This window comes from Carettochelys insculpta, chromosome 21 (assembly GCF_033958435.1).
Source record: "Carettochelys insculpta isolate YL-2023 chromosome 21, ASM3395843v1, whole genome shotgun sequence".
Taxonomy (NCBI): domain Eukaryota; kingdom Metazoa; phylum Chordata; order Testudines; family Carettochelyidae; genus Carettochelys; species Carettochelys insculpta.
In genome coordinates, this window is record NC_134157.1 from 1,126,316 (window position 1) to 1,151,824 (window position 25,509).

Here is a 25,509-nt window from a genome sequence, read left to right on the forward strand (position 1 = left end):
GGGCAGTGAATTGCTGCAGTGAATTGCTGGGGGCAGCTCTGTGTTCTCTTGATTTAAAAATACGGTGAGTCTAATGCTGCTCCAGCAATCTGTGCTTATTCTTGTGTCAAATATGGTGTGAAACCGAGGCAGGGCCCTGGCACATGCAGGAGCAGCCGCTCTCCATGCCCAAGCGGAGCCTCACCGCTCATGCATGACTCCGGGTGGCCTCATTTTGTGTGACATGAGCTCCCCTCCCCCACGCGCTGCTGCCTTGCTGAATTCCAATGAAGCTTTATCTGACTGCATTGCAGCTTTTTATATAAGAGCATTTCGGCCCTCTCGCACATGGCACTCGCATGCTCACACGCATTTGAGCGCACCCTGTTCCCAGGCTCCCCACCAGAGCTACAGGATTTTTTCAAATATTTGGGCCTCAAAAATAATTCATTAATCCAACGACTTCTCAGCGCACAGGAGCAGGCAACTCTGAGGGGCGAGTAGAAGGGCTTTAAACTGTCTGTGTGGTGCTATACACCTTCAGTACTGTGGCAGCGCTTCATCAAATACCGAAGATCAGTCTTTTAAACACTTTGCTCTTGAGCGCACACAATCCCGCACTCTGCTGTGCATAGTGGAAATGTTGGGCTGGAAGGGACCTTGAGAGGTCAGCTAGGTCAGTCCCCTGTGCTGAGTCAGGACCCAGGTAACATAAACTGCCCCAGATGTGCCTGCCTAGATGTGTAAACCCTGCAATTAGAGGGATGCCCCCCCCAAGCCCCTGGAAGCCTATTCCACAACATACTACCCTCATATCTTCAAAGTTAACTTCCTTTATAGTTGGAAGGCCTTTACTCTCTCTCTCTCTCTCTCTCTCTCTCTCTCTCCTATCTTGCTTAACTCCCTTTCCTCTCCACTGTGGAAATTCCCATGTAGAGACCGGCTCTTAGAAGCTGGATTCCTCTGCCACGTCTTCACGTCTTATCATCCCCACTTGGTTTGCGCCCACCCAGTGAATCCCACTGCATCATCTGCCAAAGGCCAGGCTGGGATGTGTGATATGGAAAATGCCAATGCCTCATCTAGCCCAGCCAGCCTTGCAGTGATGCAGCATAATGCAGGGGCAGAGGGCTCTGTGCTTATATTTAGAGAATTTAGTAGGAGACTGCTTATCTGTCCCTCATTTAAAACTGAGCCGATTATGGATTTGACTTCCAGCACAGCCATGTCTGGGATTTTCTTTATTATTTGCGGAATAAAGGGCCTGGGTTTCCCTTTCTCCAATTGTCACTCGCTTTCCAACGGCTGCAGAAGAGAAGCTTGTCCGTAACAGCAGGGTTGGGGGAAGAGGGCTGTGCCTTTCTGTCCTAATGCACAAAAGCAGACGCATGTAGATAGCAATAGCATAAAATAAATAGCCCTCCAAAGCCAGTCCCGGTGTGCCACGACTTGGAGCCCTGCACAGACAAGGTACTGCAGGGGTACCTGAGTGAAGGCTACACTGAGGCTGGCTGCTAAAGCAGAATTAAGATTCCTTTGGTACAGTAACTCTGCAGGACACCATTATATGTGCTTTATAATCTTTAAAATGAAATGTGTTCTAACTCCTGCAAAGGAAAATATTGAATGCTCTTTTTTGTAGTAGTGTAGGCTTGTTGGGTTCTCTGCCTAAGTAGGACATGGGCCTTTTCACATGCATGCACGTGTACACACACACATGAACACAGACACACACACACGTGTAGATACAGGCTACGTCTACACGTGCACGCTACATCGAAATAGCTTATTTCGATGTAGGGACATCGAAATAGTCTATTTTGATGAATAACGTCTACACGTCCTCCAGGGCTGGCAACATCGACGTTCAACTTCGACGTTGGGCAGCACCACATCGAAATAGGCGCTGTGAGGGAATGTCTACACGCCAAAGTAGCACACATCGAAATAAGGGTGCCAGGAACAGCTGCAGACAGGGTCACAGGGCGGACTCAACAGCAAGCCGCTCCCTTAAAGGGCCCCTCCCTGACACAGTTGCACTAAACAACACAAGATCCACAGAGCCGACAACTGGTTGCAGACCCTGTGCATGCAGCATGGATCCCCAGCTGCCGCAGCAGCAGCCAGAAGCCCTGGGCTAAGGGCTGCTGCACATGGTGACCATAGAGCCCCGCAGGGGCTGGAGAGAGAGCGTCTCTCAACCCCTCAGCTGATGGCCGCCATGGCGGACCCCTCTATTTTGATGTTGCGGGACGCGGATTGTCTACACGTGCCCTACTTCGATGTTCAACTTCGAAGTAGGGCGCTATTCCCATCCCCTCATGGGGTTAGCGACTTTGATGTCTCGCCGCCTAACGTCGATTTCAACTTCGAAGTAGCGCCCAACATGTGTAGCCGTGACGGGCGCTATTTCGAAGTTGGTGCCACTATTTTGAAGTAGCGTGCACGTGTAGACGCGGCTACAGAGAGATAATACTCTGGATATCTTACACTTCTAAAATTCAGCACGGTGGACTCCTGGGGTTGCCGCAGGTAGTTTTACAGAGGCGGGGGCAGAGGTGGAGAGGGGAAGGGAGAGTAACTAATCTTCTTGGCACAAATAATAGTTAGATATGGCGTTTTCCAAACAAATACTAGGCAAATATCTGGATGCCAGAGAAAGTCTGAGGCAGGTGCAGGCGACGCATTCAAAAGTAGCAAGCTCATGAACCACTGGACTGGACCTGGACCAATTAACACAGTTGAATCACTGAAAAAAGTATTTTCTTCCACAGCAATTTCTGCAGATAACTCGTTAGAACAGGGGAGGGGCTGTCTTCAAGCATTGTAATCTGACAAAGGACAGTGTTGAGAGTAACTTAGAGTTCAAGCAGGGATTTGGGGTTCCTTAAAAGATCTGTGTATTATTTCCTGGAATCCGACCACCAGACAGTGACCAAACCAGCAAAGGAATAGAGCGCCACTGACGTCCTCAACCAGGAGTACTACACTAGTGAGCCCAACCAACAACTATCTGGTACCACCTACTACTATAAAGAACTCAAAAAGGAGCCCCACACCACAATTCACACAGACATTTAAGGATATAATCAAATCCATTCCTAAACAACTCCCAGATAAACTCTGTAACCTCATCCCCCAACAAGCAGCCCCAGGGACCTTCTGCATGCTTCCTAAGACATTGAAACAAGGGAACCTGGGTACACCTATCACACATGACCACAGCTCTCTTAATGAAGGAATAGCAGGACTCACTGAAACCTTCCTCAGACTTGCCACACAAAGGATTAGTTTTGTCCGGGTCACAATCAATTTCCTCAAGAAACTGCAACATTAACAACCTCTCAGAACACCACCCTTGTCACCGTAGATGTTACTTCCCTATGCAACAGCTTCCCTCACCAGGAGGGCATTACTGCCTGCCTTATACATCTACAAGACTATGGACTGACAGCATTCAGAAGTCCACCCAAATCACGTTGCCAAGCTCATCCATTATATCCTCATCCATAATGACTTTACATTCTGGCCAAACTATGAGAGCAGTCATGGGTGCAAGGATGTCTCCCTAACATGTTACATTATTCATGGCCCACCTAGAGGAAGAATTTTGGGAAACATGAAGGTCAAAACTATGGGTATACCTCAGATATTTCAATGATATATTTGTTCAGTTACACAAGCTTGACAGCACCCAGGAGCACAGTCCCAAATAGGACCAAACCTCCAGATGAATCTGTCTTACTCTGTATAAAAGCGTTATGCTGAGAAAGCTCATAAGTTATCTCCCTTTATCAATGAAAGCAAGAAGCACAGCTGTTGTCCCCTCACCCCTCGTAACAGTTATTTACTCTGGATTTGATTCTAAACAAAAGTGATTTCACTAAGTATAAAAAGTGGGATTTAAGTAGTCGCAAGTGATGACAGATCAAAGTACGTTATTAAATTAAAATAAACAAACCACATCAGCTAAGCCTTATGCACTAAGAGAAATTGTTACGAATCATAATTTCTCAAAGCAGATCTTTTTCCTGACCTGGTTTAACAGCTTCTTCCCTCACTGGAGTTCTTTTCTTTTCAGGTCCTTTCACGTATCCTCTTGAGGATGTAGCAGTTGGTGAAGCCAGCTGAAGACAATCATTGTTTGGTTTCCAACTCTTAACTAGAATTTCCCCAGGGCATGAACTTTTCATTCAGTTCTCCCCTCTATCCCTCCTCCTGCGTGGAACAGTAGAAAATTCAAGATGGATAAGCTTTCATGAGCAAAGACCACTTCGTCAGATGCATTGCATCTACCTCATCCTCCAGGTCTACTGGTCTATAGCAGATTCCCACCTTGACATCACTCTGGTGAAACTCTCTAGAGCACTCACACACCAGCATCAACTTGCAGGTCACCACAGTCAGCTTCAGCAATAGAGCGCTACAGATAACTACAGTATATACCAGAAACAGATCACCACACCTACGATCATAGATCCGTAACCATCTAAAACACACTGAGAAACCTGCAGTAGCCAGGTACTGCAATATGCAGAACATACTCTGAGGAGAAAGTCTGGGATACACACCTCAATACACTTAAAATCACCTTTGCCAAAAAAAAAAGGATGCCACAAAAAGTACAGAAAAGGAAAAAAGCCTCCACCAACCACAGACCCCCTAGTTCTCACTACATTGGAACTCATACAAAGTGTTGCCAAACAATTAACACCCTTATTTAATGGGGACCCCATCTTGAAAGAAATCTTTCCAAACCTCCCATCCTGGCCGCCAAGCAATGCCCTAACCTCACCAAGCTCATGATCAGAAACAAGATCCCTTCATGTGAGAACCCACCAGAACAAGTGATGTAAAACTGCAGCATTATCTTTATTGCTACAATGAACAATACCTCCCACAAGACACCTTTCAAGAGCCAAAGATCCTACACATGCCTATCACAACATGTGCTGGACCTCATCCAGAGTGTCAAATACCCCAACAACAACTGTGGTGGTGAAACTAGACAGTTACTATATTCTTGAATGAATTCACACAGGCTACGTCTACACGTGCAGCCAACATCGAAATAGCTTATTTCAATGTTGCGACATCGAAATAGTCTATTTCGATGAATAACGTCTACACGTCCTCCAGGGCCGGCAACGTCGATGTTCAACTTCGACGTTGCTCAGCCCAACATAGAAATAGGCGCAGCTAGGGAACATCTACACGTCAAAGTAGCACACATCGAAATAGGGATGCCAGGCACAGCTGCAGACAGGGTCACAGGGCGGACTCAACAGCAAGCCACTCCCTTAAAGGGCCCCTCCCAGACACAGTTGCACTAAACAACACAAGATACACAGAGCTGACAACTGGTTGCAGACCCTGTGCCTGCAGCATAGATCCCCAGCTGCCGCAGAAGCAGCCAGAAGCCCTGGGCTAAGGGCTGCTGCCCACAGTGACCATAGAGCCCCGCAGGGGCTGGAGAGAGAGCATCTCTCAACCCCCCAGCTGATGGCCGCCATGGAGGACCCAGCAATTTCGACATTGCGGGACGCGGATCGTCTACACTGTCCCTACTTCGACGCTGAACGTCGAAGTAGGGCGCTATTCCTATCTCCTCATGAGGTTAGCGGCTTCGACGTCTCACCGCCTAACGTCGAAGTTAACTTCGAAATAGCGCCCGATGCGTGTAGACGTGACGGGCGCTATGTCGAAGTTGGTGCCGCTACTTCGAAGTAGCGTGCACGTGTAGACGCAGCCACAGGCTACGTCTACACGTGCAGCCAACATCAAAATAGCTTATTTCGATGTTGCGACATCGAAATAGTCTATTTCGATGAATAACGTCTACACGTCCTCCAGGGCCGGCAACGTCGATGTTCAACTTCGACGTTGCTCAGCCCAACATCGAAATAGGCGCAGCGAGGGAACGTCTACACGTCAAAGTAGCACACATCGAAATAGGGATGCCAGGCACAGCTGCAGACAGGGTCACAGGGCGGACTCAACAGCAAGCCGCTCCCTTAAAGGGCCCCTCCCAGACACAGTTGCACTAAACAACACAAGATACACAGAGCCGACAACTGGTTGCAGACCCTGTGCCTGCAGCATAGATCCCCAGCTGCCGCAGAAGCAGCCAGAAGCCCTGGGCTAAGGGCTGCTGCCCACGGTGACCATAGAGCCCCGCAGGGGCTGGAGAGAGAGCATCTCTCAACCCCCCAGCTAATGGCCGCCATGGAGGACCCGGCAATTTCGACGTTGCGGGACGCGGATCGTCTACACGGTCCCTACTTCGACGTTGAACGTCGAAGTAGGGCGCTATTCCTATCTCCTCATGAGGTTAGCGACTTCGACGTCTTGCCGCCTACCGTCGAAGTTAACTTCGAAATAGCGCCCGACACGTGTAGACGCGACGGGCGCTATTTCGAAGTTGGTGCCGCTACTTCGAAGTAGCGTGCACGTGTAGACGCAGCCACAGTGTGATAAGAGACAAAAAGACACTGTTACGCCTGAGCAAACACTTTTATATACAAGTTGAACCTCTCTTGTCTGGCACCCTGGGGGTGGGGTGGCAAGAGAATTTGCTGGACCACAGGAGGTCAGTATTGTCTAGCACATCACCAACACTTCCACTGCTCACTGGGTTCTTAGAAGCCATTTGCGGTAAATTACAGCTAACGGCCCAGAACACTGAGAGCCAGGACTGGTGGCTGGAAACAAACTTTATGGGAACACAGGAAACTTGGCCTCACCCATGGTAAGAGGTCATCCAGCAACTAAAATCATACTGGATTACGGCTTTTGCAGGAAGAAAGTGCTGGATCAGAGAGGTTCAACATCCATCTATCTCTACAGCTCCCTCCAACACTTGCGCCTCATGCATTCTATCTTATCGATCTATCACTACGCTATGTACCCCTCAACTGAAGAGATGGACTGCATTAATCTTGCCACATAAGGCATAAGGCCTTAGCAGTGTGCAGAACTACAGGCCAGTACCTTGTGCACTGGCAGCATTGTCTCGCCATTTGCTGGATCACACTTGTGCAGTGGGCTAGCAAAAGGCCTGTGCACCTCTCAGTTTGCACCTAAGCCCTAGTTTGAGGTTGTAAATGGGGCTTAAGAGGTGCTTTGTCCTGGTCTTGCCTCTGCACACAGGTTGCCCTGAGACAACTTTTGCACATTTTAAACAATGCAGATTTGTTGTGTCTCCTGCATGTCCAATAGGAGTGTGATGTGTTCCCAGCCCTGTGCTAAATCACGTCAGCCAGAGAGGCATTTCAATAGCTGTTAAAACAGCTTCAGAGCTACTTGCCCTAGACATGACACAGTGATGTTCCCTGGCCTCTAGAAATGCCCGTGTGGGGTGTAATTTGGACCAGTGCATCATGGCATGCACAATGCTCGCTTCTGGCTGGGCTCTACCTTGGCCCTGGGTACATTTAGCAGCTTTCCTTTTTCTATTCATTGAGCGGAACTTCAGTGTGTCAGAGATGAATTTTGGAAATAAAGTGTTGCAAAATGGCCAATTTGTCTTAGCAGCTGCCGTGGATAACGCACAGCACCACCCCAGGCCGAATCTGCTGAGCTAATGCGGCCAGGCTTAGGGGGGCTGGGCCCCAAATCTCAGGCTCCAGCCCAAGCCTAAATGTCTACATGGCAATTTTATAGCCCCACAACCCAAGCCTCAGTCACAGAATCATAGACTCCTAGGCTGGAAGGAACCTCAGGAGGTCATCTAGTCCAGCTCCCTTCATAAAGCAGGATCAGCTCCAACTAAGTCATCCCAGCCAGGACCATGTCAAGCCAGGACTTAAAAACCTCTAGGCTTAAAAACTTAAAATCCCTACAGCCCCCACAGGAAATATATAGTGGGCCCTCAGCAACCACCGGCATCTTCCCCCAGATCCGTTCCTCCCTCTCCCTCCCAGAACTTCCCACCTGTTGTGATCAGGGAGGCACTGGGAGGCAGGGGAAGTAGTGAGGGTGGGACACACGGGGGAGGGACAGAACAGGATGGGCAGGAAGTGTTGGGGGAAGAAGGGGTGGGAGGAGGCAGTGCAGGCTTGAGGTGTGGGGGAAGGGCTGGGGTAGGGGTGGGGCCGGAGGTGGAGCAGGGATTAAGCCTCCTGGCAACTCGGAAAGATGGCAGCCATGCTCAGCTGTCCCAGGCCAGCCATGGGGGGTTTACACCCTGAGCTAGCCCAGTGCTGACCTGCCCCATACAAGCCACTTCCAGCCTCTCTGTTCGTCTGACTCCTCCCTGGCCAGTCACTGAAGCTTCCCAGCTGGGTCACAGGGATGCACCCTCCTCCGTGGCCTCCCTGGGCTGTGCTGTTCACGCTCCAGCTGACACTGCCCCCCTGCTCTGCTCTCTCTCATCTCCTGGCCTGGACCATTTCCAGTCCTGGCTGCTCACAGATGCTTTGCTGCCTGCTGGTGCTGAGCACGTTCTGTTCCTTGCAGACTTAAGCCCTTGGTTCCAAATCTGCCCTCTTGTGACTTCCCCAGTTTGCTTCAGCTTCATAGTGCCTCCTCCCCCCTTTGTGTGGTGGGGTTCTGTCTTTTACCCCTCCCATTTCTGTCTTGCTTGGTGGCAGCTCCCCTGGGAGCACACGTGGCTGATTTCTGATCTCCTTCCCCCATTCAGCCCTGTCCAGCTGCTTCCCTGACATCTCCTGCCAGCATCTCCAACTCTTCACACCTGAGCCACTTGTCCTCTCACTGCCTGCACCCCTCCACTCTCTCCCATCCCCACTGCTCTGTCCCCACTGAGCACTGCAAGGTCTCTCCCCAAGTCTGGGTCTTTTCTTCCCTCTGCATCTCCCCCAGCATCCCGTCGCTCACATGCTAAGTCCTGGGGCTGTGTCCACTTCAGTGCCACTCTGGCCCTTCCTTCCCCTTCTTCTTCCCCTTCCAGTGCACATCTTTTTCCTCTTTTGCCTGGCCCATGGCCCCCTAGGCCATTCTCCTGCTGCTCCTAACAACACTGTCAAAGTTCTGCTGCAAATGTCCTCTCCTTCACACAGCACCAGGCAGCAAAAGCCTGCAGCTTACACCCCTCCCCAGTTGCACTCAGCCTCTGCTCCACACTCAGGGCCCAGCTTTGCTGTCTTGACCTGCTCATGCCTTTTGCTCCTCTCAGTGCTTTTGCTTTATGCTTTGTGCCCTCTGCTTCCGGTTATTCCCCATCTAACCTACTGCCCCCGAGGACTGAAAGAGACTGTTCCTGGCCTGTGCACATCCCTTTCTTAAACCCCACCTCCAAAGTTCTTTATTCCAGGCAGAAGGAGCTCAACGCCAGCGTGGCTACATCTCCACTGGCTGCTGTCCCCACGCTGACTGCAGCAGAGACCAGCCTGCAGACTCTTAAATGCCCGGGGCAGAGAATGTGAAAATGGGGTTAGGGCTATATCCTAACTGGTGCAAGTTGGTCTTACCCCATTGACTTCAGTGTAAGTTGCCCTGATTTACACCAGCTGGGGAGCTGGTCTGCTGTTTGTAAGTCCTGGGTACAATTATGGGGCTGTAAAAGTTATTTGATATAAAATAATATCACCATATTGGCCACCACATCGGTAGTAGGAGGAGGTATTTTTAGCTGCATTTCTTTGTGTCCTTACCTGAGTGTTGAGCAGTCTCCCATGTGCCTCTTCCCACATCCCTGTGCAGTTTGGTCTGTGTGCATGCCTTGCAGACAGCTGGCTGATTTGTTCTGTGTTTGGATTCTCTCTGTCTGTCTCTCACTCGCTTGCTGTCTTGCACAGAATCCCAGCTGACCACTTTGTTTGTAATAGTCCTCAGAGGGGAATTAGAGTTGAGTATTAAATGTGTGGTTAAATAAATTGCATTACACAGTGTGACTGCAAGAGAGATGTTTCTCTTTAATCGGTAATCCACCAGCACGATTAGGTTCTCTTGCCAAGCAGCGCGTATCCATTAAGGTGAAGCCTCAAACAGACCCAGCTCTTCCTAATGGCAAGCGCTTCAATCTAAGGGCAGGGGCAGCCTTTGCATACACACCTTCCTCCCTCTACCACATCACATTACATCACATGGGTTGCTTAGCTATTGCCTGGTTATAGATATTTCCTGCCGTTTGAATGCCCTGACCAGCGTAGTGCTTAGCTACTTCATGTACAGAAAAGAAAAGGAAAGTCACATTTCATGATCGTTCTGCTCCTATGAAATAATGTTTGTGTCATGTATCCTGTGTCCTACAGGTCTATGCAATATTAGTTAGTCACCCACCTGCTCCAAATGATCACCTTACACCAACACCTGTATCATACACAGCTGGCTTCTACAGGATTCCTGTCATTGGTTTGACAACACGCATGTCTATATATTCTGATAAGGTAACTGATGCATTCTTCCTAGTGTGTGTCTCATACGTGTGATATAAATGAAGAACATCCATCACAAGTGAATAACGATTTCTGTGTTACTTTCTCCAGAATACATCTGTCTATCTAGCCATCCATGCATCCTCTCAAGACTGATCTGATAACTCGCTTTTTCTCTCCTACTCTGGTTCTTTCTCAGTTCATTGATTTTGATATCTCCGCGTGTTGGCCTTACTGGACCATCTCTGCAGTGTTTCTCTGTCAGGCTGCTGGATTCACAGCTCTTTAGTCAAATTAAGTGCATGAACTAGCCCCTGAAATGCTGACTAGTGACAGCTGGGTGCCTCCTGGGGGCGTTCCTGGATACTGGAGGAACTGCAGAGATGGAGGAGGATGCTAACACTGTCTAACCATTTGGCAGGAGCTCTTTTGGTCTTCAAGATTGTTTGGTTCTGCCCAGTTGATGTGTGGATGGAAGTTAAGACCAGTGATGTTGTTTTCCTCTGGTTTGAAATAACACCCAGTCTGCCCAGCAGCCAAGAAACACCAAGTCACGTTCCACACTAAGGTCCACAGTCCTGTGAAAATGAGGAAGGCTATTCACTTTGGGGCGAGAAGATCAGAGAAGGAAGAGGTGCCAAACATCTGATAACCCCCACCCCATTTGAGGGTGTAGACATGCCTTGCCTGGGCTTTGTGCTTGTTCTCTGCAGAGAGGTGAATTTGATGCTTCTGGCCATGTGCAGGGGAGTATGGTGGGTGTGGCTGCTTCATGAGACACTCCTCACTTCAGGGCTGACCTTGTGCAATGGGCTTCTTTCGTAAAGGCAAAGGAATTCCAGTGTCATTGCAGGAGAGCTGGGACATTCTCATCTTATTACAAACATAAAGCAGTGTCCATTTTCAGGTAGAACAGTATTGGTAAAAATTAGTATTTCAAAGCTCAGAAGAGCCCATATTCCATATGCTGATGGCTCTTACATGGAAAATCTGAACATTCACTGATGCAAATGTCAGTGCAAAAATAGTTATGCCACCCTTGTTCCAAGCAAAACCAAACTTCTCTTGGGCAGGAGCAACAGATTCACCTGAAATGAAACAGCAGAAGCTCAGAGCACATCTCTAGTCACACATCTGAGGGCTGATTCTGGATCTATGGATAAAGTGTGGATGTTCTCAGCCAGTTCCAACAGGGCACATTTCCGCCAATAAACCCCATTCCCCCTCAGCACCCCCATTATCCTGAGTGCTACCTTGTTAGCAATCTTAGTAGAAAACCTGGGGCAAGGCCAATTAGTGCTGGAGACTGAAAGACCCCAAAGATGGCTTCTCCAAAGGTGAGCCCCAGTGACAAGCAAGGTGGGGAGCTGTATTGTTACTACTCATCATGCAACTGTTCTGTGGAGAACCTTAATCCTTCAGAGCACAGACTGAAGTTCAGTACAGCATCCCCAGGGAAGGTGGCAAAGGAGCCCTTTAACCCTGATCCAGGAGCATCTGCAGGTGTCAGGACCTGGGGTGTGGGAAAATCACAGGGGGAGAATTGCCAGCCAGGTACAGCTGGATACATTGTGGTTCCCTGCTAGTGAGTGCAGAGAGTACAATATTGCTGAGCAGCTCATGATGACAGCACCTTTGAGACTTCATAGCTGCTCGGCGTGGTGCCGATCAGGTGCTCTCTGGACAGGAGAAGAGACCTGGATGATGTTTAAAACGGAGAGTTAAGTGCGCTTCAGAGCGAAGTGCTATCAGAGACCAGAAAATGGGGGGTGGAGGGTGTGTGTGTGTTACAGCGAGGTGACAGGGAGGGGATGGGGCACCTGTATCCAGGCCAGGCTCAGGGACATCTCGTGGGCTCTGAGGGGTGGTCATTCAGCTGGTGCCAGGGATAAAGGGGTATTCACTCAGCTGCTGTGCTAGGACTTTTTCTCAGCAGAGCTAACACCCACTGCAATGAATGATGCTTATTATAGGCAGCGGGCAGCAACACCTTTCAGGACCATCCCGTAGGGAGTGCATGGCCTGGGGCAACCCTCTGCCACCCCCTTTTCACATCCCTGTTCCACCCAGCCCTACCCACATGCCACCCCTTCCCCCAGGTCCTGCCCTGCTCTACCCCTGCCCTGGTTTGCCCTCTCCTTCCCCACAGCCCCTCCCCCAAGCTAGGTGACCCAGGGGGTTACCAGGGGGCCCGGTGTGAGGGAGCAGCAGGTCAGGCCATCGCATTTGGCACGGCAGGGGGAGCTGCAGGAAACAGAGCAGCCCAGCAGCCTGCCCTGGCCTGGTGCACGTCTCCCAGCTGGGTTTCTTCACCGCGGCAGCGGGAAAGGGAGCAGCCCAGCTCCAGCCTGCTGGGCTCCCATGAGCCTTGTCACTCAGGGGAGTGGAGAGGGCTCCACTTCCTGTGTCTCTTGCTGCTGTGCTATGTGTGCGGGGGGGGCAACCGCTGCTGCTGCCTGCACTAGGCCCCCCCGGTAATCCTCCAGGCTGCTTTGGGCCTTGTGGGCTGATCTGAACATAGGAGGCGTCCCATGCTTAAGGGGTTGGGGGGCCCTTAGGTGGGCAGCTGCCCTGCACTGTCTTATGGACAGGATGGCTCTGGCACCCGTAGATAAAGTACTTAACACTCCCTTTGTAAGACCCTGTCTTCCGTTGCTTCTAATTTTGCTGAAATTAAACTGTTCAGGTTAAAACGTCCTGGGTGTCTTGGGCTGATTCTGGGCTTGTTTGACTCCCATCCATGTCAGAGAGTGAGGCTGGGGAGAGCACATTTGTTTCTCCCGTATTGCAGAGTATTACACCTGTTCCATTCAGAAGCCCTAGCTCAGGGGTCTCGAACTCCATTTACCTCAGGGCCAGTGCCAGACCTCAACTCCTCCTCAGAGGCCAGTGGGCACCCCTGTCTGGCAGTCCAGTTGGGTGGAGTGTCTGCATGTGTCCCCCCCCCATGCATCTGCTGCCCCACGCACTCCTCCCTATCCATGTCCTCTGGCCCCAATTGCCACCCTCAGGCAATTGAAACTCCCCTCCTGACATTGGGGGAGGGGTGTGCAGAGCCCTCCTGTCTGTAGGACAATTTGGTGCGGCCACTCCTGGGCCCATGTTTGGAGTGTTCCACAGCAGCTACCCCAACTGTCCTGTGGACAGGATGGTTCCTCATACACACGTTAGCCTACAGGGCCCTTGTTTCTTGCAGTCAGACACAGTGGCTAAGTACACTCTTAGTGTTATTGACAGTGAATACCAAGGTCAGGTCTGCTTCTTAACGACCACAAATTCTACCTCCCCACACGCTGGGCTGGCCCCTGAGAACAAGAATGTCTGAAATTAGAGCTAGTGTCTGTCTCTCCACCAAACAGAGAGAATTTCAGACCCCAGGGGCCAACTAAAGGTTTGAGATCCAAAGGCTTATACTGAAGAATCGCCATAAATTGCTGGGTCTCTAAACTCCTGAGCCTGGCCCAGTGTTTGTGGAACTGACTGGTCATTGAACTGTACCTCTGCAAGAAGGAGCTGCAAAAGTCTATGTTTAGCCTTTGTTGTTCTTTGCAGAGCATCCACCTCTCCTTCCTGCGTACTGTCCCACCATATTCACACCAGTCCAATGTCTGGTTTGAGATGATGCGAGTGTACAACTGGAATCACATCATACTAATTGTCAGCGATGACCATGAGGGTCGTGCTGCACAGAAGAAGTTGGAGACACTCCTGGAAGAGAGAGAATCCAAGGTCAGTATTTATACATTGTCATGTAATTTTGTTAAAGAACAACAACAAAACTAGAAGTCTCAGGCTGTTATATGTATGTAGATTTCTGTATGTAAAACACCTTTTCTTTCCATTGTAACATGGCTAACATTATGCTTAAAGCATCAACAGTGTCTGACTAGTACCTGACAGAACTTTGTACTTTATTCATTTCACTTGCTTTGCCATGGTCGAAATCTCCTACATGTAAATCAACTACAAAATGAAGGGAAGAATAACCTGGAGCTCTGCAAATACCTTGCCCAGGCCATCCCACCCCCCAGGCAGAGAACCCGTGGCACGCCCCCTTTTACACTCTCCTCAGGACTGTGCAGGCTTGGCCAAGCCAATATGAAACAAAGAGAGAAGAGTAGCTTTTTGATTGGCTAACTGGCACTTGCTTAGTGGTTTAGGAAGGACAGGGCAGCCAGCGCATCGCAGCACAGGGGTGTAATGCACAGCTGCAGGCTGTTACTCTGTGCCCTAATGCATCTCCATTGAAGCACATGCTGAACATGCTTTCCTGACATGCCTCATGCTGTAAATGAGAGTTAAGTTTGTGGCTTCTGAGAGCAGCTTTACCAAGGAGCTGCTCTGCACCTATTGACAGTGCCAAACAAGGAGCGGATAGTCAGTCCAGCCTAAAAGAGGTTCGCCAGTGCAATACAACCAAGGGCATGTCCGAATTGTCTGTGGAACGCGGGAGCCTGAGCCAGCAGGCAAGCTGCAATCCTCAAACTGAGCAGGCACGACAAGACAGGAAGCCCCTGGGCTGCAGTCTTATGCTGAGAAGTTTAAGATGAGGAGCCTCCTCCAATATTAGACTGTGAATGAGATACCTCTCATCCGCAGTCAGGAGCGCAATCTTTTGTCCATTTCAGGTAGGAAGCATCCAAGCTTCTCGTGCTTTGGCAGTTCCTGGAGAAGCCCCGTGAGGCAGCTGACTACAGCAATCCCTGTGGGTGGTGGCCACTCTTCACTTGGGCCTCTGGGGCCTGCCATATGTCACCGGCAGCACCTGTAATTTGCTAGTGTCCAGATGTTACTGCAGCTGCCGGACCATCTGCCAAATGTGGCAGAGAGGGTTGGTGATTGGCACACACAGCTGTAGGCATTGCTTGTTGTGTCTGCTTAGAATCAGAGAGACCTTGGAACTGGTGGCACCTCTTCTGGCTCATTGTGTACATGCCCATTTCTGCAACAGACGGGCACTGAAGAGCTCTCCCTAGGCCAGCCCTTACTCCCAGCATGGGATAGCCCCACTGATGGCTCTGCTGGCAACTTCTCCCATGGCCCAAATGATCCTTAGGCTCAAACATTTCCCCAAGTAGGAACCATAAGGATTCCCTGCAGCAGCACAAGTTTCATAGACTTCAGGATCAGAAGGGACTATCCTGACCATCTAGCCTGACCCTTGCACATCGCAGGCTGCAGAACATCATCCACCTGCTCTGCAAACAGACCCTAATCTCTGTCCAAATGTCTGACATCCTCAGATCATGGTTTAAAAGCTTCAAGTCACAGAGACTTCACCATTTTACACTAGTTTAAACCTGCAAGTGACTTGTGGCCTGTGCAGCAGAGGAAGAAGAAAAAAAACCAGGGTCTCTGCTAATCTGACACAGGGGAAAATGGCTTCCTGACCCCAAATAGACCATGAACATGTGGGCAAGACCCGCACAGGCAGAGAACTGCAGCAACTCAGAGCCCTCCCCACTCAGCGTCTTGTCTCCAGTTGCTGGGGATCTGTGCTGTTGCTGCTCACTCTGTCCCTGGTGAGTGGCACTGGCTGACTTTCACTTGGCATTTTACCTGAGACCTCCAGGGCATTAGGTCCAGACCAAGGTCCTCACTGTGTCATCACTTCAGTTACTGGTGGCTTTGGAAGGGTCAATGTCACCATTATTCTGAATCAATGTGTCTGTGTCCCTAGCCTCAGACCTTCCCTCACCCTACAACTTTCCTGTTCATAATTTGTGCTGTGGTTTCTGTTGCCCTGTTCCCTGCCGTGTCCTGCACTGGCCTTTGGCTCAACAAAAAGAGAATATTAAGCCCATTCTTGGCAGTGTTCTGGCACGTTGCCTCCTCTTACACCCAAGGGAGTGCTGCCCCAGTTCTGTTACTCTCTTTGTCAACCTATCTCTTGTAAAGGGGAGCCACTGGGATCAGGGTGTGAGGGTGGAGTGTCTATATCATGGTCCTGCACTGTGGTTGAGCTGAATACATGACATCCCCTGGTGTCTTCTGGCAGCCACTAGGCTGCTTTTGCTGCCCTTCTTTAGACCCTGGGAACAATCTCTTGGATGACATGTTGCCTTCTTCTTGGCCCCTTCTTTGGCAACTCCTAGGCCATCTTATTCCCTTTGCCTTTGACATGGTCTAGTCAGGAGATGGAAAGGTTACATTGATCCAGCCTGTTGCTCTGATGTTCAGGGCACTCTAGGAGCTGGATGATAAAATCTAAGGCTCTCCTGCTCATTAGTTTGACCTCCTGCCTAACAGAAGTGATAGGTTGGGTTTCTTCACCTCTTTCCCAGTCTCTTCTGGTTCTAGTCACCCTTCTTATCAAGGGCTACTGCACCTGAACCTTTGTCCAGTTCCTTCCCTTTCATGATCTCTGTCCCATCCTGGTCCTTTCCCCAACCCTACAGTCAGCCTGAACGTTGATCTGGTGCAGAACAGTGAGCGAGCAGAAAGCAGAAGCTACTGCCATGCTGTCAGGCTTTGCCACTGGCCGCCTGCAGAAGGCTGAGTGTTCACGGTGATTGATCGTTATAAAATTCACCTTAAGTCCAACCCCATGTTCCTGGGGACAGAAACCTTTGGTGGCAAAAATCAGATTTCCTATCGCAGCCTCTTATTGCAGCCTCCTGATAGCCTGAGAGAGTCCAGTTACCTTGCGTGTTACCTAAACACTGTTTTAGTGGTTTAATAATTTAATGTGGGTGTTTGTGCCCAGCATTCCTGTCCAGCACTGAATTCCCTGGGAACAGCTGATTTTGGCTTTGGTTCAAGATCATCTACTACAGTGACTATCAGCCTGATCTGGCTGCTCTTCATCACGCTAAAGAGCTCTACCTTCTGCAGCCAGACCAGGGCATTTCATTTAGCACTTAAATACCAGGCCGTGTGTATTAGAGCTTGTGCAAGATTGCAATAAATCCCCCAAATGCATTTGCATTGGTAAGTGACTCTGCCAGACTGAGTCCCAGGCCTGCTGTGCTGTGCTGTGCTGTGCTGTGCTGTGCTGTGCTTCCGGCGAACTGGCATGCTGGCAGGCACCTCTGGGCAAATGCCGGAGAAAAGTTCTGGAAAACGGATGGTTGATTTGTGAGCGTGAGCCTCTGCCTCCACGGTCACAGTACACTTAGGAGACGTTGGGATTTAGAGGGAAATGGTTTGTGACATCATGGGACTGCCATTTAAAATGGGAAGACTGTGTAGGAGAAGATGGGAGTGGATTGCAGGGGGACCCTGTCCTGCACTAACCTGAAGCAGATTCATGTTCCTTTGGGCTTTCTTGGGCCCCCTTCCTGCTGTTCCCAGAGTGCACGCATGGCCTTCCCCCCATGATGCTCTACCCTGCCTCCTTCCTGGCTCTGGCCCTGCTGAACCCCTTCCTGGGGTGGGCTGGTAAAATGATTGGGTCTGGATGACACCCTGCCCCAGGTCTACTACCATGAAATCCCAGATCCAGTGCGAAATCCCAGATGCCAAGCCAACTTCCAGACAAACCGAGAGATCACAGCGCCTGTAACACTTGTGCTGGCATGTCAAAGCGGCAGTCCTGGAATGATTCATTAAGTCCCTTCTTGTCTAGTCCCAATAGGTCTGGACTACTCCATGCTCTCTGACCTTTTGTCCAGTCCACTGCTACGTGTGTGCACAAAGTTTGCCGAGGCTGAGACTAAAACGAATAGGAAATACAGGAAGCCAGCGTGCTGCTGCCTGAGTGAGAGGACCTACACACCTGGAAGGGAGTGGCTATTTCATTGCGTCCTACTGCTTTTCTCTCTTGCCATATTGCTGTGTGACTCCATGTGATCTGATGAGAAACTGCGAAGAAGCACTGGAAATTCCTACCATGGCCATCGGTAGAAGGAGCCTGCAATGAAGACAGACGTGGGCTCAGAGTTTTATTTCCTCTGATTCTTTTCCACCATAGATATAGTCACTTTATAACATCCTAAATTCTTAAGCTAATAAAATCTTGCCTGATTTATTTGGGGGAGAGTGCAAGGAGCAGAAAGGCAGAGGAAGGATCCACCTTTTCGTCGTGCAGTGCCCTGCAAACATTGTACAGGCAGGAGAAATAGCAATGACTCTTTAAAAGAAGCACCTATGAGAGCACAGAGAGGGAGACAATGAAGTTTGCAAAACAAGATGCAAAAAAGAAAACAGATGCACATTACAGGGATAACTTGGGGGGAAATGCATAACTTGTTCACATTTAGCAGACACACGACAGATCCCATTGGGAATTTCATTCAACAAGGGCCTCTGCTGCAAAATTTGGAACTCCTGAAGTCCAGAACTGTTCAGATCTAGAAGAGATGGATTAAATCCATTTCTAGCTTTAATACAAATCTGCCTTAACCCTGCATGTACTAGCAGTTGTAAGGTTTAGCAACATGAGCCCTGGCTTCTCCAGTTAGAATGCACTCTGCTTTGTAAGAAGCTGTTGCAGGTTCAGCCCTCTGACTTCTGGGCTTGTCCATAGGGAAGGCAGTTAGCAGGGAAGACAAGCCTGGATGGAATCCATCCCCTCTAGATCAGTCTCCTTTGAGACTGGTCATATGGAGGCCAACCAACCATGGAAAATTACTCAACGCTGTCAGTGCAAGTAGGGGAGGAAAGAACTCTTCTCGCCAACTTATGGCTCAGGGCTTTTTACCACCATGCGTATTCTGCACCTGCTGGCACTTAGCATCCCCATTGCTGTCAGAGAAAGCTCCCCGGATGGAGGGCTTGCCAGGTGACCCATGGCAACAGCAATCTGCAGGCAGAGGGGACCATTTTCTGCTCTCTCTGTATTTTCCAGGGGCAGAGGCCCTTTCTGTAATTGGATTCCAAGGGTATATTTTGGAGGCCTGCCCTCCTGCCTTCCCTCATGCAGCAGATAAAGGCTGACATGCCATCCTGTGATCATCACTGCTTCCACATCATCACGCTTTGATCCAGTGCAAAATATAGAGCAAACGAATCTTTCTCCTTTGGATAAGAGCAAACCTCCATGGAGCTCTGCAGGACCCTGCCACAAACGCGAAGCCCAGACAGTCATTCCACTTGCAACTCTCCCTCAAGGTGAACATGACTGTAATCAAATAATAGCAGATTTAATCATCATAACACTTTGCATTTACCTAGCACTTTTCCATACAGACCATTTCGTCTTTTTGTCCTTCCACAGTAATTCTATGAAATTACAACAGCTAAAGTCCCTATAGACACGTAAATTGTCTCTGAATTTAAGGTCCCCATTTCATGCTGAAAAAAAAGTGCCTAACTCCTACTTGGGAACATACGACTGCATTGCACCAGCCCTGACATTCAGTCTTGTTTTAATCAATGTGGCTTTTCAACTCAAGGTTTTCAAAAAAAGTCCAGACATGCTCTCCTGCTAGTAAGGGTTTTTGCGAGCTCCAGAGTTATAGAGACCCTTTAGCAAACAGTGGAGGAGGAGGTGGATGTTGGATTGCTTTACTACACGTCATTTTCAACTGTTTATAATATTCTTCTGTGTCTACATATTTTCTCTGTGCACATTATTCATCAGAGTAAAAAAAGGAACTATGAAAACCTCGACCAACTTTCCTATGACAACAAGCGAGGACCCAAGGTATATTTGCATGGAAATGCACGCCGCCCACCAATCTAACTAGCCAATGACAAATAGCCACAGCCACCAATAAAAAAATAAAAGAAAATAAAAGAAAAGCGAAAAAAAAGATCCATGACTATGTTTCTTGGTAGCACGTTTTTATGTTGACATAGTTTTGGTTTGAACTCGAGAATGGAAATCTAGCCAGCTGACCCCAAAAGGATTTCTTTTTGAGACATGCATGTGAACCGGTAATAACTTGCAAGTTTTTCTTTTTGAAAATTGAACCAACCCCTTTTCCTCCCCAAAGGAAATGGTCCCTTGGTGTATGATGTTCACTTTGACTCCCAAAGGTTAACCCTATGCAATATTTTTTTAATTTCCCATGTTTTTGAAAAACAACACTCGTTTGAGTTTTCAATTGCATTTCGAAAGCCTTTTTCTCTTTCCTGTACAATGCACGCCTCTTTTTGGGTCTTGATTGACTTCAGTTTGCATGCACAGTGCAAAAAAAACCCCAAAAGCAAGCAAACAAAAACTGCTAAAACAGAAAAGAAAGACAGAAAAGCAAAGAAAGAAAAGAAAACAGAACAAGAAAAAACCTAATTAACCTACCATATCTAGCGGAGCTGTATACAGTTTAATGAATTCTCTTGAACCTTTTCTAGATAGAATGGCTCTCACCAGCAAGTGTTAGGCCGCTGCACTAACCAGCTTTGCTCACACTAATCACAGGCTGAGAAAGTTCTTCAGTTTGATCCGGGAACCAAAAACGTGACCGCGCTGCTGCTTGAAGCCAAGGAACTGGAGGCCCGGGTTATCATCCTCTCTGCAAGGTAAGGAAATGAACACTGGAGGCCCCCCCCCCGCCCCTTTGAATTACTATCTGTATTCTGTAGCTGTATCCACAAAAATGAGTTGCAGATATCTGCATCCACACATGCAGATGAGGATACCTGGGGCTATAAAGCAGATATACACTGTTTTGTAGGGCTCTAGAAATGCCTGTCTATGGCTGGTCTGGAGTCTTTGAATCTCCTTGTTGTTCCTCATCCACCATCTGTAACGTTTGTCCTATTGACAGTTCTACTTGTCAATGGATGTTGACAGTTTCTGTTGAACTCTCAACTGTCATTCACAGTCTCATATGATCTGGGCAACAAATGCTCTTTCTGAAAATTACAGCAGGAATTCTCCATCCCTTTTCTCCATCTGGCTTGAAGCAAATGCAGTCACCAAGTTCCAGGCCCAACAGTCCTCTAGCTGAGTGGTGTCCCTCGTCTTTGTGTCTGTAACGGGTAGTGCTCACGACTCTGTTGCCTCCTGTTTGCTCTGTTGGACTTAGCACAATCCAGCTTGCTCATGCGCCCTCTTCAGATGGTGCCATGCCCAGCATCTCCTCTGTTCCAGGACCCATGTCCTCTCCAGGGTCACAGCATCCCCTCCAGCACACAGCTCACTGGCCATGACCCACTCCATTCTCCTCCCTCCTTGCCTGAGTGGCCACCTTCAGTCCTGGTTATAGGCACTTGCCTCAATGGCCCACTGCAACCCATGAACTGGCCACCCCCGCTCCATGGCACCTGGAGGGACCTACCGCCAGCAACCATGTATTGCCCCTCCTCCAACCCCTCAGTCTGCTTCCCTGAGCCACTTCACTGTAGTCCCAACATCTGGTCTTGTGTCAGGGCCTCATTCTGGAAGCCATCAGTCTGAAGCTTCCTTTGAGTCCCTCTTAGACCTTCAGGGATCCCTAGGCTCCCACGGGAGGACTGACTCTTCTCCCTTGCACCTCTCTATATATGGGTCTGCTTTGCCCTGATTGGCTTCCCTCTCAGCCCTTCTCTGACTGGCTGCCTCCCTAGGGCTGCTTTTTCCCCTTTTCAGACTGCCTGGGGCAGACGCCCCGTCACAGTGACTGATTTGGCTGCTCCTTTCCTGTCTAGCCACACTGGAGATGGGTTCTCTTCCAAAGTCAGACCAGTAGTTCTGAGCTGCCTTCCCACTGGGGGCTGTGCTGGACTATGCCCTGTAGATGTTGGCAGTGTTGATCTGTAGCTCAAAAGAACAAGGAATGGATCTTTCTACTGTAGAATTTTCATGGCTGGCTGTACTGCTCCCTCAGCTTCTCCATTTGCTTGTGGGTAATGGGGGTTGCTAGAAATATGCTCAAAATCATATTTAATTTGTATTTACTTTAATTCTCCTGCAGTGAACTGTGGTTCATTGTCCATCACTGTCTGTTCTGGAATACCAAAATGGTTCTTAATTGTTTGTACTACAGCTTAACTCCTTTGTTGCTTTAGTGCTGCAAACAACTGAAAAAATACCCATTTTTGTGCACTTTTACCTCTTGCATCTTTGGCTGGAGGTAAGTCTCTTGAGCTATGAATATTTCCACACCTTTCATGTTTAGCTGAAAGTGGTTTGTAGTTACCCTTGGATTTATCCCTTTTAACTTCAGGGATCTTCTGGGAAATGCTGTTCATTCTCATTAGTCTCTGTTTAACAGCTTCTAAGCAAGTTCTTGGTTTTTCAAGTTTGACAAGGTGCTTTTGTTTCTTCTGTTACATCAGCTCAGGCTATGTGTAGGTTTAGCTCCATTTTAACTGTAGCTGCTGTGGAAGATGTTTGTGTGCAAGACTTAAGACTAATGTGTGTCTGATATTTTCATATCTTACAGTCTCTAAATCACAGTTTTATGTCAATGCATGAAAAGCTCTGATAAAAAATTTGACAGAGTCTCCTGGTTGCTGACTTTTCTGGCAAAGTCATGTCTTTTTATAAAGGACATCACATCAAACAATCATAACTCTTCCATTGTCATCTTTGTGACTGTCTTCTATTTAGGTATCTTTGTTCTCCTCCTGTGAGGACAGGTAGAATGCCACTGAGGATCTCATGAGTATTCATTTCCAGCAGGAATCTAGCAGTATCATTTCCTGCCACGCAAAAAACAATCAGTGGATTCTTTCCTGGTCCCATTAGGATGGTCGGCAGGTTCACATCCTGTACTGTAGCTTTTGCCAAACAACACACCTTTCTGTTCTCCAGATCAGCCCTGGCAACCGCTCTGTTGGTTCTTAGCAGGGAGTTACCCATGGGCAGTGGGTGAACACAGGGCAGGGGGGGTGCGATCTATGCCACCCAAGCCCCCATGGGAGCCAAGTCTCCTACCCACTGTAAGGTCACGCCACTCCCCCAAATGGGAAGGCATACCTAGCCTCCACCAGCCCCAGGGGTAGGAGGAGAGTGGATGGCACATGGCCCCAGCCTCCCCTGGAGCACAGAGAGGGTGGGCAATGCACCCATCCCTGGGGTGCGCGTGGCTACTCTGAGCATGGAGCACTGACAGCCTTTCTTCATAGGTCACTTTCTCTAGACCTTTAATCTTTCTTGTCGCTCTTTTCTGGACCCTCTCTACTTTCTCCACATCTTTCTTGAACTGCGGCCCCCAGAACTGGACACGATACTCCAGCTGAGGCCTGACCAGCGCAGAGCAGAGCGGGAAAACGACTTCTCGTGGCTTGTTCACAACACACCTGCTAATGCATCCCAGAATCATGTTTTGCTTTTTTTGCAACAGCATCACACTGTTGACTCATATTTAGCTTGTGGTCCACTGTAACCCCTAGATCCCTTTCTGCTGTGCTCATTCCTAGGCAGTCCTTTCCCATTCTGTATGTGTGACACTGATTGTTCACTTTGCATTTGTCCTTATTAAACTTCATCCTGTTTACCTCAGACCATTTCTCCAATTTATCCAGATCATTTTGAATTATGACCCTATCCTCCAAAGCAGTTGCAACCCCTTCCAGCTTGGTATCAACTGCAAACATAATAAGCGTACTTTCTACGCCAATATCTAAATTGTTGATGAAGATATTGAACAGAACCGGTCCCAACACAGACCCCTGCGGAACCCCACTTGTTATACTTTTCCAGCAGGATTGAGAACCATTAAGACCTACTCTCTGAGTACAGTTATCCAGCCAGTTATGCACCCACCTTATAGTAGCCTCATCTAAATTGTATTTGCCTAGTTTTTTTTGTAAGAATATCACGTGAGACCATATCAAATGCTTTACTAAAGTCTAGGTATACCACATCTACCGCTTCTCCCCTATCCACAAGGCTTGTTATCCTATCAAAGAAAGCTATCAGATTGGTTTGACATGATTTACAAATCGGTGCTGGCTGTTCCCTATCACTTTACCACCTTCCAAGTGTTTGCAGATGACTTCTTTCATTACCTGCTCCATTATCTTTCCTGGCACAGAAGTTAAGCTGACTGGCCTGTAGTCTCCTGGGTTATTCTTGTTCCCGTTTTTATAGATGAGCACTATATTTGCCCTTTTCCAGTCTTCTGGAATCTCTCCTGTCTCCCATGATTTTCCAAAGATGATGGATAAAGGCTCAGATATCTCCTCTATCAGCTCCTTGAGTATTCTAGGATGCATTTCATCAGGCCCTGGTGACTTGGAGACATCCAATTTTTCTAAGTGATTTTTTACTTGTTCTTTTTTTATTTCAACTTCTAACCCTACCCCTTTCCCACTAGCATTCACTATGTTGGGCATTCCTTCTTCAGACTTCTCAGTGTAAACCGAAACAAAGAAGTCTTTAAGCATCTCTGCCATTTCCTAGTTCCCTGTTACTGTTTCTCCCTCCTCACTGAGCAATGGCCCTACCCTATCCCTGGTCTTCCTCTTGTTTCTAATGTATTGATAAAAAGCCTTCTTATTTCCCTTTATGCCTGTAGCTAGTTTGAGCTCATTTTGTGCCTTAGCACAAATGAGATGGTTAGAAGTGAGATCACGCAGGACCTGGAGAGTGGGAGGGATGAGTGTGACTGAATGGGGCCAGTGGTCAGAAACTCAGTGTAGGACATAAAGGCAGCTGAAGGGGCCAGGACATTGGGAAAAGTGATCTACTCCATAGATAGAAGTGGATGTGGGGAAGCCAGGGAGGAAAAAGCGATGACAGGCCAGGGGAGTGACACCAAAGACACAGGAGATGGCATTAGCATGTAGACAGGGAGGATGGGGCGAGATAAGGATGTGATTGTGACCAGGAGGCCAGTGGCACTAATTCTGTCAGAAAAGGAATGAAGGAATGGGCTCAGGAGGAAAGGCAGAAAGCCAAGAGCTTCAGCTTGTCAGCCCACAAGACGTGTTGGTGGGGCTGTTGAGATGGGCTGAGGAACATAACATAAGGATGGATATTACTGGGTCAGACCAAAGGTCCATCTAGCCCAGCATCTTGTCTGCCGACAGTGGTCAGTGCCAGGTGCCTCAGAGAGGGTGGACTGAAGACAATGATCAAGAGCCTTTTCTCCTGCCATCCATCTACAGCCTCTGACAATCAGAGGCCAGGGACACCATTCCTACCCCCAGGCTAATAGCCTTTTATGGACCTAACCTGCATGAATTTATCTAGCTCTAGATAGTTGGGCTTGTTTAATTTGGAAAGAGAAGATTGAGAGGCGACATGATAGCGGTTTTCAGGTATCTACAAGGGTGTCATGAGGAGGGAGAAAACTTGTTCTTTTTGGCCTCTGAGGATAGAACAAGAGGCAATGGACTTAAACTGCAGCATGGGAGGCTTAGGTTGGACATTAGGAAA

The 25,509-nt window shown here is 48.7% G+C and overlaps 1 protein-coding gene across 1 annotated transcript in view; it reads left to right on the plus strand.

Annotated features, from left to right (window-relative positions):
* GRIN1 (glutamate ionotropic receptor NMDA type subunit 1) overlaps window positions 1-25,509 on the plus strand; it is a 96,208-nt gene that overhangs the window by 30,148 nt on the left and 40,551 nt on the right. The window contains exons 4-7 of the mRNA XM_075015847.1: window positions 10,194-10,328; window positions 13,869-14,045; window positions 19,840-19,902; window positions 20,620-20,720. Of these exons, the coding sequence (XP_074871948.1) occupies window positions 10,194-10,328; window positions 13,869-14,045; window positions 19,840-19,902; window positions 20,620-20,720 (476 nt within the window). The remainder of the gene's footprint in view (window positions 1-10,193; window positions 10,329-13,868; window positions 14,046-19,839; window positions 19,903-20,619; window positions 20,721-25,509) is intronic.